The 14,839-nt window shown below is 40.6% G+C and overlaps 1 protein-coding gene across 1 annotated transcript in view; it reads left to right on the top strand.

Annotated features, from left to right (window-relative positions):
- The window catches only part of sigmar1 (sigma non-opioid intracellular receptor 1), a 29,343-nt gene extending 14,997 nt beyond the window's left edge, over window positions 1-14,346 (top strand). Inside the window, exon 4 of the mRNA XM_041197621.1 lies at window positions 9,939-14,346. Coding sequence (XP_041053555.1) covers window positions 9,939-10,168 — 230 coding nt within the window. The 3' untranslated portion in view covers window positions 10,169-14,346. The remainder of the gene's footprint in view (window positions 1-9,938) is intronic.
- The last annotated feature ends 493 nt before the right edge of the window (window positions 14,347-14,839 follow it).

Here is a 14,839-nt window from a genome sequence, read left to right as displayed (position 1 = left end):
GATCTTAGAGGGTTGCAGGGCTTGTGGATGTTACAGAGGGAAGAAATATATGGAAATATATTCATAAATTAAATATTTCAAAAGGCACTTGAGGGAAATTGACTTGCATGGCTACAGGACTGACTGGACTGCTCTGCAGAGAGCTGGGATGGATTCAGTGGGCCAAATGGCTCCTACAGTGTTGTCATAACTCTATTAGGAGCTATTAGAATAGTGATCATGAGGATTTTAGTTGCCCAGATATTGTGGGAAAATAGTAAGGAGGAATGTATTTTCTAAAGGCAATCCTTCCTCTTTTCCCATGACAACAGGACTTTAAGCTAGAAAGTGGGGGGGAAGAGAAGGGTAAAACTCCAAGAAGTATGACTAATGGGAAACAAAGCAGCAGGTTAGCGTGTGGGGGTGTGGATTCAACTTCATGGAAAATTATGAAAAAACTGAAAAGAAAGGAGAGCCCAGGAGAGGCTATTAAAGTCTCCAGAACACAAAATAGGATAGAGTGTTTGGAAAGGGCTAGAAACTTCAAGCACATCAGATAAAGGGACAACAATGAGAAAGGGGACGGGAAATACAGGACTGAAGGTGTTGTATCTGAATGCACGCAGTATACGAAATAAGGTAAATGAGCTTGTGGCGCAGATTGAAATTGGCAGGTATGATGTGGTGGACATCACGGAGACATGGCTACAAGGGGATCAGGACTGGGAGCTAAATATCCAAGGATATACATCCTATCGAAAAGATAGGCAGGTTGGCAGAGGTGGTGGGGTTGCTTTGTTAGTAAGAAATTAAATTAAATCGATAGCAAGAAATGATGTAGGGTCATATGATGTAGAATCTGTGTGGGTAGAGTTGAGGAACCACAAAGGTAGAAAAACCATAATGGGAGTTATGTACAGGCCTCCGAACAGTAGTCAGGATGTGGGGCACAAGATACACCAGGAGATAAGAAAGGCAAGGTTATAGTGATAATTGGGGATTTCAATATGCAGGTAGACTGGGAAAATCAGTTTGGTAGTGGATCCCAAGAAAAGGAATTTGTGGAAAATCTACGAGATGGCATTTTGGAGCAGCTTGTGGTGGAGCCCACTAGTGAACAAGTACTTCTAGATTTAGTGATGTGTAATGAGGCAGATTTGATAAGGGAGCTTAAGGTGAAGGAACCCATAGGAGGAAGTGACCATAATATGATCGAATTTACCCTGCAATTTGAGAGGGAAAAACTGGAATCAGATGTAACAGTATTACAGTTGAATAAAGACTACTACAGAGGCATGAGGGAGGAGCTGGCCTGAATCGACTGGGAGATGAGCCTAGAAGGAAAGACAATGGAACAGCAATGGCAGGAGTTTCTGGGAGTAATTTGGGAGACACAGCAAAAATTCATCCCTAGGAAGGAGAAGCATACTAAAGGGAAGAGGAGGCAACCATGGCTGACAAGGGAAGTCAGGGACAGCATAAAAGCTAAAGAGAAAGCATACAATGCAGCGAAGAGCAGTAGGAAACCAGGGGATTGGGGAGCCTACAAAGACCAACAGAGGACAACTAAAAAAGAAATAAGGAGGGAGAAGATTAAATATGAGGGTAAACTAGCCAGTAATATAAAAGAAGATTGCAAGCGTTTTTTTAGATATATAAAGGGTAAGAGAGAGGCAAAAGTGGACATTGGGCCACTGGAAAATGATGCTGGAGAAGTAGTAGTGGGGAACAAAGAAATGGTGGAGGAACTGATTAGGTACTTTGCGTCAGTCTTCATGGTGTAAGACACGTGTAACATCCCCAAAGTTCAAGAGAGTCGGGGGGCAGAGGTGAGTATGGTGGCCATTACCAAGGAGAAGGTGCGAGGAAAGCTGAAAGGTCTCAAGGTGGATAAGATGGATTACACCCTAGAGTTCTGAAGGAGATAGCTGAAGAGATAGTGGAGGCGTTAGTGGTGATTTTTCAGGAACCACTCGAGTCAGGGAGGGTCCCAGAGGACTGGAAAATCGCTAATGTAAACCCGCTGTTTAAGAAGGGAGTGAGGCAAAAGATGGGAAATTACAGGCCAATTAGCCTGACCTCGGTCATTGGTAAGATTTTAGAGTCCATTATTAAGGATGAGATTTCAGAATACTTGGAAGTGCATGGTAAAATAGGGCAAAGTCAGCATGGTTTCATCAAGGGGAGGTCATGCCTGACAAATCTGTTAGAATTCTTTGAGGAGGTAACGAGTAGGTTAGACAAAGGAGAGCCAATGAATGTTATCTACTTGGACTTCCAGAAGGCCTTTGACAAGGTGCCACACAGGAGGCTGCTCAGTGAGATAAGAGCTCATGGTGTTAGAGGCAAGGTACTAGCATGGATACAAGATTGGCTGTCTGGCAGGAGGCAGAGAGTGGGGATAAAGGGGGTCCTTCTCAGGATGGCGGCCGGGTAGGTTGCGGGTAGGTTTGCTAATGCTGCTCCAGAGGGTTTAAACTAGATTTGCAGGGGGAGGGGAACCAGAGTGTTAGAGCAGATAGTGAGGTGGAGGAGGGTAAAGGTCAAGCGAGGAATGCATGTATAGACAGACATCAAAGGTTTGTAAGTGATAGAAATGTTCTCAGATGCATCTATTTCAATGCAAGGAGTATTGTCGGGAAGGCAGATGAGTTTAGGGCATGGATTGGCATGTGGGATTACGACATTATTGCTATTAGTGAGACTTGGTTGCAGGAGGGGCAGGACTGGCAGCTCAATGTTCCGGGGTTCCATTGTTTCGGACATGATAGAGGGGGAGGGATGAAAGGGGGAGGAATGGCATTACTAGTCAGGGAAAATATTACAGCTGCGTGTAGACAGGACAGCCCGGAGGACTCGTCTACAGAGGCCATATGGGTGGAGCTGAGGAACAGGAAAGGTGTGACCACACTAATAGGATTGTATTATAGACCACTCAACAGTCAAAGAGAATTGGAGGAGCAAATCTGTAGAAAGATAGCAGACTGATGTAAGAAACAGCAAGTTGTGATAGTCAGATATTTTAACTTTCCACATATTGACATATATCAATATATAGAGATACCAATGAGAGAGGATGCAATACTTGATCTCCTATTAGGGAACCAGACAGGTTAGGTGACAGAAGTACGTGTAGGCAAACATTTTGGGTCCAGTGACCACAATGTCATTAGTTTTAAGCTAATTATGGATAAGGATAGGTCTGGTCCTCGAGTTGAGATTCTAAATTGGAGAAAGGCCAATTTTGTGGAAATGAGAAACGATCTAGGAAGAGTGGATTGGGATAAGTTGTTTTCTGGCAAGGATGTGTTCAGTAAGTGGAAGGCATTCAAAGGTGAAATTTTGAGAGTGCAGAGTTTGCATGTTCCTGTCAGGATTAAAATTAACAGGCATAGAGAACCTTGGTTCTCAAGGGATATTGGCGATCTGGTTAAGAAGAAGAGAAAGGTGTGTAGCAGGTATAGGCAACAAGGAGCAAATGAGGCACTTGTAGAGTATAGAAAATACTAAAGAAGGAAATCAGGAACGCACAAAGAAGACATGAGGTTGCTTTGGCAGGTAATGTGAAGGTAAACCCAAAGGATTTCTACAAGTATATTAAGAATAAAAGGATATTAAGGGACACATTTGGTCCCCTTGAAGATCAGAGTGGTTGTCTATGTGTGGAGCCTCACAAGATGGGGTAGATCTTAAACAGTTGTTTTGCATCAGTATTTACTCAGGAAACTGGCATAGTGTATAAGGAAGGAAGGGAGACAAGCAATAGTGTCATGGAACATATAGAGATTAAAGAGGAGGAGGTGCTTGCTGCCTTACAGTGAATAAAGGTAGATAAATCCCCCGGGCCTGACATGATAAACCCTCGGACCTTGAGGGAGACTAGTGTGGAAATTGCAGGGGCCCTGGCAGAAATATTTAAAATGTCCTTAGCCACGGGTGAGGTGCCAGAGGATTGGAGGGTAGCTCATGTTGTTACGTTGTTTAAAAAAGGCTCCAAAAGTAAATCAGGTAATTACAGGCCAGTGAGCCTGACGTCAGTAGTAGGTAAATTATTGGAAGATGTTCTGAGAGATCAGGTATACAATTATTTGAACAGCCAAGGGCTGATTAAGGATAGTCAGCATGACTTTGTACGTGGTAGGTCGTGTTTAACAAACCTTTTTCGAGGAGGTTACCAAGAAAGTAGATGAAGGAAAGACTGTGGATGTTGTCTGCATGGACTTTAATAAGGCCTTTTACAAGGTCCCACATGGGAGGTTAGTTCAGGAGGTTCAGACACTTGGTATCCATGGAGAGGTTGTAAACTGGATTCGAAATTGGCTGTGTGGGAGAAGACAGAGAGTGGTAGTGGATGATTGCTTCTCAGACTGGAGGCCTGTGACTAGTGGTGTGCCTCAGGGATCTGTGCTGGGACCATTGTTGTTTGTTGTCTATATCAATGATCTGGATGCTAATTTGGTAAATTGGATCAGCAAGTTTGCTGATGACACTAAGATTAGAGGCGTTGTGGACAACGAGGAAGGCTTTCAAAGCTTGCAGAGGGATCTGGACCAACTGGAAAAATGGGCCAGAAAATGGCAGATGGAACTTAAATGCAGAAAAGTGTGAGGTGCTGCATTTTGGAAGGTCAAACCAAGGTAGGATATACACAGTAAATGGTAGGGCACTGAGGAGAGCGGAGGAACAAAGGGATCTGGGAGTTCAGGTACATAGTTCCATGAAAGTGGCGTCACAGGTAGACAAGGTTGTAAAGAAAGCTTTTGGCATACTGGCCTTCATAAATCAAAGTATTGTGTATAGGAGTTGGGATGTTTTGGTGAGGTTTTATAAGACATTGGTGAGGCCAACTTTGGAGTATTGTGTGCAGTTCTGGTCACTTAATTACAGGAAGGATATCAGTAACATTGAAAGAGTGCAGAGGAGATTTACTAGGATGATGCCAGGTCTTCAGGAGTTGAGTTACAGGGAAAGATTAAACAGGTTAGGACTTTATTCCTCAGCTTCAGAGTAAAGGGAAGACCTTTTAGAACAGAGATAAGGAGAAACTTCTTTAGCCAGACCGTGGTGAATCTATGGAATTCATTGCCACAGAAGGCTGTGGAGGCCAGGTCATTGAGTGTATTTAAGACCGAGCTAGGTAGGTTCTTGATTGGTAAGGGGATCAATGGTTACGGGGAGAAGGCGGGAGAATGAGGTTGAGAAACTTATCAGCAATGATTGAATGGCAGAGCAGACTCGATGGGCCGAATGGCCTAATTTCTGCTCTTATGGTCTTATGGACACATGGGGTTGCCACCATGCTGGTTAATTACTCCATCATGTTTAGATTTGGTAGATGGTTTCACTCCCTTGCTGCCACTAATCCTCCCCATTTATCCAGGCTGAGGACTGGCAACAACAGACATTGGCTTTCCTGCACTAGTGGCTGGGTTCTTTCTTAGTCAACAAATCCTGGCGTGTGACTTGAACCCGGGGCCTTCTGGGAGACCAACCCACTGAGCCACTCCAGCTCCTAATGTATTTTCTAAAGGTAATACAGGACTATTTTTAGTTGATAACCTGTCTTCAAGACTGTCCATGATTGTTAAACTTTTCAAACTTTGTGCCTTCAGTAGTGCATAAAAGGAAGAATCATTTTACCAACAAATACCTCAGTAACACAAAACTAAGTTAATAAAGGAGCCTCCTGAAGGTTTTCTGGAAGATACCTTGTGTGCCATACCTTCTATAATAATGCTTCCCCCAATTCCAATTTTGGCTTGTAAAATATGATAACTGGTTGAGCCCAACTTTTTTTTTACTAATTCCAATGTTGCTGGTTGCTGGCTGATTGATTTACCTGAAACTAGTGGGTCCTATCCAAAAATGAGAAGTTTTCAAATGTGGATGGAGGATTGTGCTCCTAATACGGACCTGCAAAATGCTACCCGCTCCACCATGAGCTTTTATTTTCTGCAATAACCTTTAATGTGGCACCTTATCAAATGCCTTCTGAAAATCTAAGTACATTACATCCCCTGCTTCTCCCTTATCCACAGCACATATTCTTTAAAGAATTCCAATATTTCCCTTGGGCAAACCCATGTTGACTCTGCTTGATTATCCTGAATTCACCTGAGTGCCAAGTTATAACGTCTTTAACAATAGCTTTTAACATTTTCCCTATGACAAATGTTAAGCTAACTGGCCAATAGTTTCCTGCTATCCATCTGTCTCCCTCCCCTTTTGAATAGAGGAGCTACATTAGCTTTTTAATTCATTTTATGGGATGTGGGCTTCGCTGGCTAGGCCAGCATTTATTGCCCATCTTAATTGCCCTTGAGGAGGTGGTGGTGAGCTGCATTCTTGAAGTGCTGCAGTCTGTGTGGTATAGGTACACAAACATTCACTCCCTCCACCACCAACAAACAGTGGCAGCAGTGTGTACTATCTACAAGATGCACTACAGAAACGCACCAAGTCTCCATAGGCAGCATCTTCTAAACCCATGAGCACTACCATCTGGAAGGACAAGGGCAGCCATGGTGCCGTTAGGGAGGGAGTTCCTAACCCCCTGACAGAAGAAGGAACAGCGATGTATTTCCAAGTCAGGATGGTGAATGGCTGCACTTGTGCTTCTGGATGGTAGCGCTCATGGGTTTAGAAGATGCTGCCGAAGAAGACTTGGTGAGTTTCTGTAGTGCATCTTGTAGATAATGCACACTGCTGCTAGTGTGGTGGTGAAGGGGGTGATTGGCACCCCTTCCACAAACAATCAACTATTTTCCAGTCTAATGGAACCTTCCCCAAATTTAGGGAATTTTGGAAAATTAAATCCAGCGCATAAATCTCATTAGCCACTCCTTTTAAGACACTAGGATGAAATCCAACAGGACCCGAGGACTTGTCAACCGCTGTTCTGACGATCTGCTAAGTACTACTTACCTGGTGATGGTAATTTTCTTGAGTTCCTCCCTCCCAATCTGTGGGATGTTACTTGTATCTTTCATAGTGAAGACCAATGCAAACTACTGGTTCAATTAATCTGTCATCTCCTTATTTTCTATTATTAATTCCCTAGACTCACTTTCTATCGGATCAACACTCACTTTGTTAGCTCTTTTATTTTTTAAATATCTGTACAAACACTTACTATCTGTCTTAATATTTCTAGCTAGCTTTCTCTCATACTTATATTTTTTCCTTCTTATTAATATTTTAGTCATTCTTTGCTTTTTTAATATTCTGTCCAGTCTTCTGACCTGCCAACCATCTTTGCACAATTGTATGCTTTTTCTGTAAGTTTGATACTATCTTTAAAGTTTTTTAGTGAACCACGGATGTTGGATCCTCCCCTTGGAAGTTTTCTTTCTCGTTGGACTGTAACCACTCTGCACATTCTGAAATATCCCCTTAAATGTCCACTACTGCATTTCTATTGACCTATCACTTTGTTGTGACTGATGCAGTTGGTAAAGCAAAGTTATTTAAAAATTCCAGAGAGAAACTTTAAACAATTGTCATAACCTATCATTTTAAGTGTTATGTTTGAGATGCGACTCTAAATTCAGGAAGCAGACCACCAGTTCTCAAAGCTTTACATTAAACTTAATGAAACATTTTGTTAATTTACACAGGTTAAAATAAATACACATGGCTTCAAATTATTACTAACAACTTATAACAAATTCCCAAACTAATCTCCCTTAAGGCAACAGCAACCCATAGTCTTAACCAGACACTAGGCAAAGCATTTTCACCTTACAAATTCAAAATGAGATTCTTTGCAATTTGGTTCCTGTGGAGCCAGTTGGAGGCTTACAGCTACCTTTTGATCTCACATTGCCTCTGCTCTGCACACCTGAAAACTGCAGAAGTTATACCTAGCACCACTGATTGAATTCAAATTCTCATTGTTCACCAGCCTCTTGAACTTCACCTTTTAACAATGAAACCCCTTTCATAGTACCAATTTTATTAGTAATATAAACACATTGCTTGGTAGCTGCTGGAAAGGTGTCAATTTTCACCCCACTTCTTGAATGCTCTATTCAAAAAATTGCAAATGCACGCTATCTGTTTTATATATCAAAACTAATACCCATCAAAGCATCCAGACTAGCTGGCTTTAATCCAATTAAGACAGACACAGACTAGACCTCTATTTATAAAAAAAAATTCCAAAATATTATATATATTAATAGCTTCATGACGCCCTTAAACTAAATTGCAAGTTCACTTTCACTAGTTCTGCTTTCATGCCCTCATAATTGTCCTTATTTAAGTTTAAAATATTAGTCTTAGACCCACTCTCTTCTCCCTCTAACAATGTAAAATCCATTCATATTACCATCACTGCTACCTAGAGCCAACTTCACTAGAGGTCATTAATTAATCCTATCTTGGTTAATACTAGGTCTAGTATAGCCTGCTCTTTGTTTGGTGCCAGAACATGCTGTTCTAACAAACTATCACAAAAACATTCTATGAATTCCTCATCCAGGCTCCCTTTGCCCATCTGGTTGTTCCAGTCTATATATAGATTAAAATCTCCCATGATAATTGCTGTACCCTTTTGACAAGCACCCATTATTTCTTCTTTGATAACCTGTGTCCTACCGTATGACTACCGTAAGGTAGCCTGTACACCACTCCAACTGACTTCTTGATTTTATCATTTCTCATCTCTACCCAAACTGCTTCTGTATCCTGGTTTCCTGTACTTGGGTCATCCCCCTGTATTGTGCTAATATCATCTTTAAATAACAGAGCTACCCCTCCAGCTTTTCCTAGATTCCTGAACTTTCTAAATGTCACATACCCTTCAATTTTCAGGTCCCAATCTATGCTCTCCTGTAGCCAAACCAGAACCCACCTCTCCCACACTAGTCGTTAAGCTGTGCATTCATCTCTTTAATCTTATTTGCCCTATGTTAATTTGCACATGGCTCGGGGCGGGGGGGGGGGGGGGGGGGGGGGGGGGGGGGGGGGGGGGGGGGGGGGGGGGGGGGGGGGGGGGGGGGGGGGGGGGGGGGGGGGGGGGCGGGGGCGGGGGCAGGGGGGGTGGGGGGGAATTAATCCAGAGTTAATTACCTTTGAGGTTATGCTCCTTAAATAGGTGCCACCTCCTCAGACTGGCTATACAGTACCTCCTTCCTTGTCCTGCCTATGTCGTTGGTGCCTACGTGTGGCAACTGGATCCTCCCCCTCCCATTGCATGTTCCTCTGCAGCCCTGAGCAGATGTCCCAAACACTAGCACCAGGCAGACAACACTGTATTTGCCCTCTGCAGCAAAGAGCAAGAGTCCAAGTGTCAATCCCCCATACCATCTACTACTCCTCCTTTATACTACTACTTGTCCACTACTACTCCTTTATACTCCTCCAGCTTGAACGGCCTCCAGTACCATAGTGCTATGGCCAGTCTGCTCATCCACCTTGCAAACCTTGCTTTCGTCCACACACATTGCAAGCATCTCAAACCAGTTTGACAGTTGCAAAGTCTGAGGCTTCTCCACTACTGTCTGCTCAATGATGCCTGCAATAAATCTCAAGAAAGAAGGTGTATCCACCTTACATGTCATTTCAACAAGTCACAGGCAAATTAGAACACCTAGATCTGGTAATGTCAACAATTAACAATTGTGTATAAATTTGTGATCAATGGATTAAAACGTATTGAGGTTATTTTCATTTTCACTACATGGGCATAATCTGGCAGAGCACATCATCTGCCCCTTGTAGTCAATGAGCTAATATCAGGTCAGTTTTACAATGGGCAGGCAGATAGAATGCTTGGATGCACCTAATTATCGGCATAATTAATGCTACTCATGTCAGCCAATTCAAAAGTCGTCAGATTTCCTGTTTCAGATGAAGGGAGATACAGATTCCAAATGGGTTGAGTGTTCATTCTGGATACTGGTGGAAGAATTTTGCTCACCTGGCCTAAAATATGACTCCTTTTTGTATTCCTGCAGGTGATACTATAGTCCATTCTATAGGCGAAGCCACATCGGTCCGCTGGAGTGCTGGAACTTGGATGGTTGAATATGGTAGAGGCTTCATTCCATCCATGTTGGGGTTTGCACTGTCTGATACGATCTTCAGCACACAGGATTTTCTTACTCTTTATTATACGATATCAGTCTACACAAAAGCACTTATTTTGGAAGCCAACACGTACTTCACAGGAGCTGGGTTCTTTTGAAGCTGGGCGGAGACACTTTTGTAGTGTAAACATTTTTATTAGTGTTTATTTGACGTCAGTTATATCACCTAAAGGTTGAAAATTGTGTTCATGTTTGTCAGTCCTAGAAACTTTGCTTTTTTTCGTATGCTACAATAATTTTTCAAACAATTCCAACCTTTTATGTACTTTAAATAAGCATCACCTCAAGTGTTGTGTAAAAGACAAAATCATAAGTATGGAATAACAGATCTTCAACTGTTTACATAATCTCATCTGTGTAAATTAGGATATCAATGTTTTGATGCATCTTTTATAATTGGCTTGAATAGTAAGTTGAGAAGTCCCAGGTTATGAGTATTTTTTTAACTCCTGTAAGTGAATCTTTAATATGTTACTTAAATCTAAACTGGAGGTAAAAGATGTGTAATTCTACAAATCCAAACCATTGAATCAGACAGATTTACACACATTTATTACTGGGTTAGATTGTTAATGCAGTTTAAATATTTAATTTTGTGTACTCACAACAAAATGTACACAAACTCATTGTCACCATTTTCCACATCATATTTGAATATTTTAATCTTTTTATAAACTGAACCAGTATGACAGCTTGAGCTGTGATTAGGTGCATATTGTGAATATCTTTTAAAATAAAAAATACTCATTAGTCTGTTGATTTAATGCAATAATTTAATAAGATTGGGGTTGTAGGCATTTTATTAGATTTCAGGATCCCAGACTGGTCAGATGCATTTCTCCTGTTGATCCTGGCAATCAGTAACAGTTTCATTGAATATTTATTTGGTTGAAAGCCTTACTCTTCCACTCATGCATTTTGATTCTCCCCCATGCAGGACCTTGTTCCGAGCACCCCCCCCCCCCCCCCCCCACAAGCTGCACAACTTCCAAACTGCCCAATTTTAATAAAAATATAATCCTGCGGATGCTGGAGACCTGAAATAAAAACAAAAATTCAGCAGGTCTGGCAGCATCTGTAGGGAGAAAAACAAAGTTAACATTTTGAGTCCAATACAACTCTTTGGGAACCGTTTTTTTCCCCCCTGAAGTTAATTAAGCACCAGGTAAGTGGTTCCTTGTTCATGCTTGTAGTGTGATCACCACTCTTGATATATTTTCCCCAGTTCAACCAGTAAGTGGGGAAGCGGAACAAAATCCTTAAGGTGTGTCTTCTGTATTTTGGGATCTGTATGTCCAAATTAATCTTCACATAAACAGAAAAAACTCCTGTCTAAAGTATACTGCTTCTGGTTTGGAGTCAATTTATTATAAAGTTTATTTTACTTCTGGAATCTTCAACTCTGTGCATCAATTTGGGATAAATGCGCAATAATTCAAACGTAATTTTTTTATTGGCATCTCTTAAAACACAAATCTTAATTATTTAGATAAACAGTGCAAGGATTGTAATGGTGTGTGGACACTTTTTAAGCATTGACTTTAGTTAACAAAACAGGTGACTTAAACTGTTGTACAAAATTAACTGTACTTTCACATGAAATTTACAACTGACCTTTGAAAAGTTCATAACTGTACAATTTACTTTGCAGCAGTTTGATTTGTTTTTTATTTAGTCCTGTTTTTCTGATTTGTCCCAGCCTCAAAGAGGAGTCCTCTAGCCTTCCTCTATTAATTTTATAAAACGGTCATCACCCACAATGCCAATCTGTTTTGCTCTCAACAAATGCTGATGGGCCTGTTGTACATTTCCTGTGTTTTCTGTTTTAATTTAACATTAATTTTGACTGCTCTTTTTGACACTTGGCTTTGATTTTAAAGCGGTCTTGGATTGATACATGGGGTTGTTTTGGGCCAGTGTCCAATGTGGCGTGCTGAGGCCCAAAAAGATTTGACTTTCTAAGTCTGTTTACATATTTGGGGTCTGGCTTGTCTGTGAACCTGGTAGGAATCGATGCCTAGCTGGTAGTGGGGAGCAAAAATTCAGACTATAGGGATCCACAGGACCATCCCCCCCCAGCAATCAAATAAGTGGTGAGAGAGAAGGTCCAACAGTTACACGATGCAAGAGTCGGGTGGAAGCCAGGAGCAAGAGAGGTCAAAGATTTCCTGGGTCCTAGTTCACAGGAAACTTCATAATTAAAACTTGCCATGTTCTGACCCTGATCTAGTTGGCAGCTGATTGGCCTGAAAGGGAAGCCAGGATTGTTCAGGCCTCTGGTTAAAATTTTAGGGTTGGATCTTGATGGTTTTCTTGGAGCCCAACTTGCATATTTAAAAAGAACCCCACCAGCATAAATTTGTAATCAATTAGATCATGGCAGGAAAGGAGTGGATAAGTCCCTGCTCCATTTTAACAGGTTTGCATTAGACAGGGAGTTAACATCAAAGTCTTTGTGTCTTCCCTGATAGTAAACAATGCTTTTTCATTAGTTCTGTGGAAGGGTCATGAGGACTCGAAACGTCAACTCTTTTCTTCTCCGCCGATGCTGCCGGACCTGCTGAGTTTTTCCAGGTAATTCTGTTTTTGTTTTGGATTTCCAGCATCCGCAGTTTTTTGTTTTTAAGCTTTTTCATTGTCTGCTGTTAGGCAGTGCGGGTAAAATGGTGCTGCTGCTGGAAGCAACTTCAGAAAATGTTGCATTGGAATAGAGCTAAGGTCTCAAAATTATGGAATATAATTGCACTAATTTGTGTGTGTGTAAATATATATAAAAATAAAGCTCTGGAGTTCTACTAAGTTAAATAGCTTGAAGTTAAGTTCTTTTCTGGAGGGGTGGGTAGGGATGTTCATTGGAACATCTATGCTTTTCTCTATTTTGTTTTACTCTTATTTGGTATGACATGTAATGGAGAAAAGGTAAATCAAATATCTGTCTTGGTGACTTCTGATATTGCAATAGCATTTGCTTTTCAACCAGACATTTCCCCCTTTTTAAAAAATATTCCTCAGTTGTTGAAATAATTATTTTAGTTCCAGTCTGTTGCTATGTTTGTATTTGAAGAAAACTGATATATTACTGCCTGACATAAATAGAGTATTAGGTGTAAGTGGCCTTTCACTAACTGTGATTTGTATTGCTTTGTAGTCATATGCTTTGAGGACTCTAATGATATTATAGTTTTAGTAAGAGAAGTTAGATTACTGTCGTGGCACCCCCTCCCCCCCCCAATCTTTATTGGAATATTGTATAAGCAGTTGTAAATTTTGCATTTATTCAATACAATCAATATTTTAAAGTATATTTAACCAATTCTGTAAATGGTTTATGATAGAGACAAGAGATACCCTAAACCTTTGCTTTATTGGGATATTTATTTGAGGCTGAGTATCAATAAAAGAATGAGTCATCCATCACCATTTTCACAACACTTTCATGGAACACTAACTCTGGAAACTAGAGCTGTGTGTTTGTATATAATCCCCACCAAGTTTTTGTAACTAAGTCTCATCCAAGGACAGGTGAAAGATTGTTGACACATCAGACCTTAAGTGATTGGGAACACATGAGGCATGCATTTTGAAGCTCTGCATCCAAGTATATGTATTACTTGAATACCAGATTTTAGTATAATGTAGCTGCAACACCTGTACAGTTAATCTTTCATTTAGTGTTCATTTGGCTGACTTTGAAAGATTTTTCTGTTCCAGTTCATATTTTTTTTTAATTGCTAAAGGAATACAGTACTAAGGTGGTTACTCAAATATCAATCTTGAACTTGAATGATGTTGCATTGGATGTAAGCTTATTCTATGAATTTTATGCACAGCCCCTAAAATAGTGTATTCTAAAGTTTGCATATGGGAGGTTTTTTATGCTTTAACATTAAAAACATGACTGTTTCTTTAAACATATCGTTGTAACTGCATGTAAGGGATGTTTGCAATATGATATCCTTCTGTACAGTTAGCTATACAGTGACTGTTTTCAAATTGTTGGCTTTGACTTGAAGCTTTTAACATGTTGTTTGAAACTTATTTGTTAGTAGAAAAAAACTTCGTCATTAATTATGTAAAGTGCCACAAAGAGCCTTACCCAATTATTCATTAACATATATTCTAGTCTCTTTCAAAAGTGGCAGATTTTAGCATACTGTAAATCAGTTTGTCTTAAAATATATCTATTGTCTTAAACTTGAATTCAATCTATTTATGTATTTGACAGGCAAGCTTTGAAAATATATAATCTGCTCTAATAAATGCTGTATTTTAATGACAATGTTTCATGTACTTAATGCCTTTATCAGCTAAAACTATGGTAAATGAAGACATTGCTTGTGAAGGAAGAGTTATGCTGCCAACGTGAGCTTGGGTTGGATAATTGATGCAGCCATTGACAAAATGTTTACTGGACCAGCCCTACCATTCCTGGCTAAAATGAGATAGAAGCAAAGTATAATGAGCAGCTTATGTACTGATCCTTCAAAATCTATCACAATTGACAATGTTAGAAATATGGTGGAATACTCTCACGTACTAGGGTGCAACAGCAACATCATGAAGACCCGCACCAGCCAAGATAGAATTGGTGCTCTATTTACTATACTCAATATCCACAACACAAGACTGGTTTACTGTAGCTGTAGTATGTAAGATCTAAAAGACACACTGCAGCAACTCACTGTGTATTTTGACAGAGCCTTCTTCTCCTTGACTTCTATCAGTGAGAAGGATAAGATCAATGATGTGGAAAACCAGTTTCAAGCCAC

The sequence above is a fragment of the Carcharodon carcharias genome, chromosome 1 (genome assembly GCF_017639515.1).
Source record: "Carcharodon carcharias isolate sCarCar2 chromosome 1, sCarCar2.pri, whole genome shotgun sequence".
Taxonomy (NCBI): Eukaryota; Metazoa; Chordata; class Chondrichthyes; order Lamniformes; family Lamnidae; genus Carcharodon; species Carcharodon carcharias.
The sequence above is the reverse complement of the archived record's forward strand: the minus strand, read 5'-3'. Positions and strand labels throughout refer to the sequence as shown.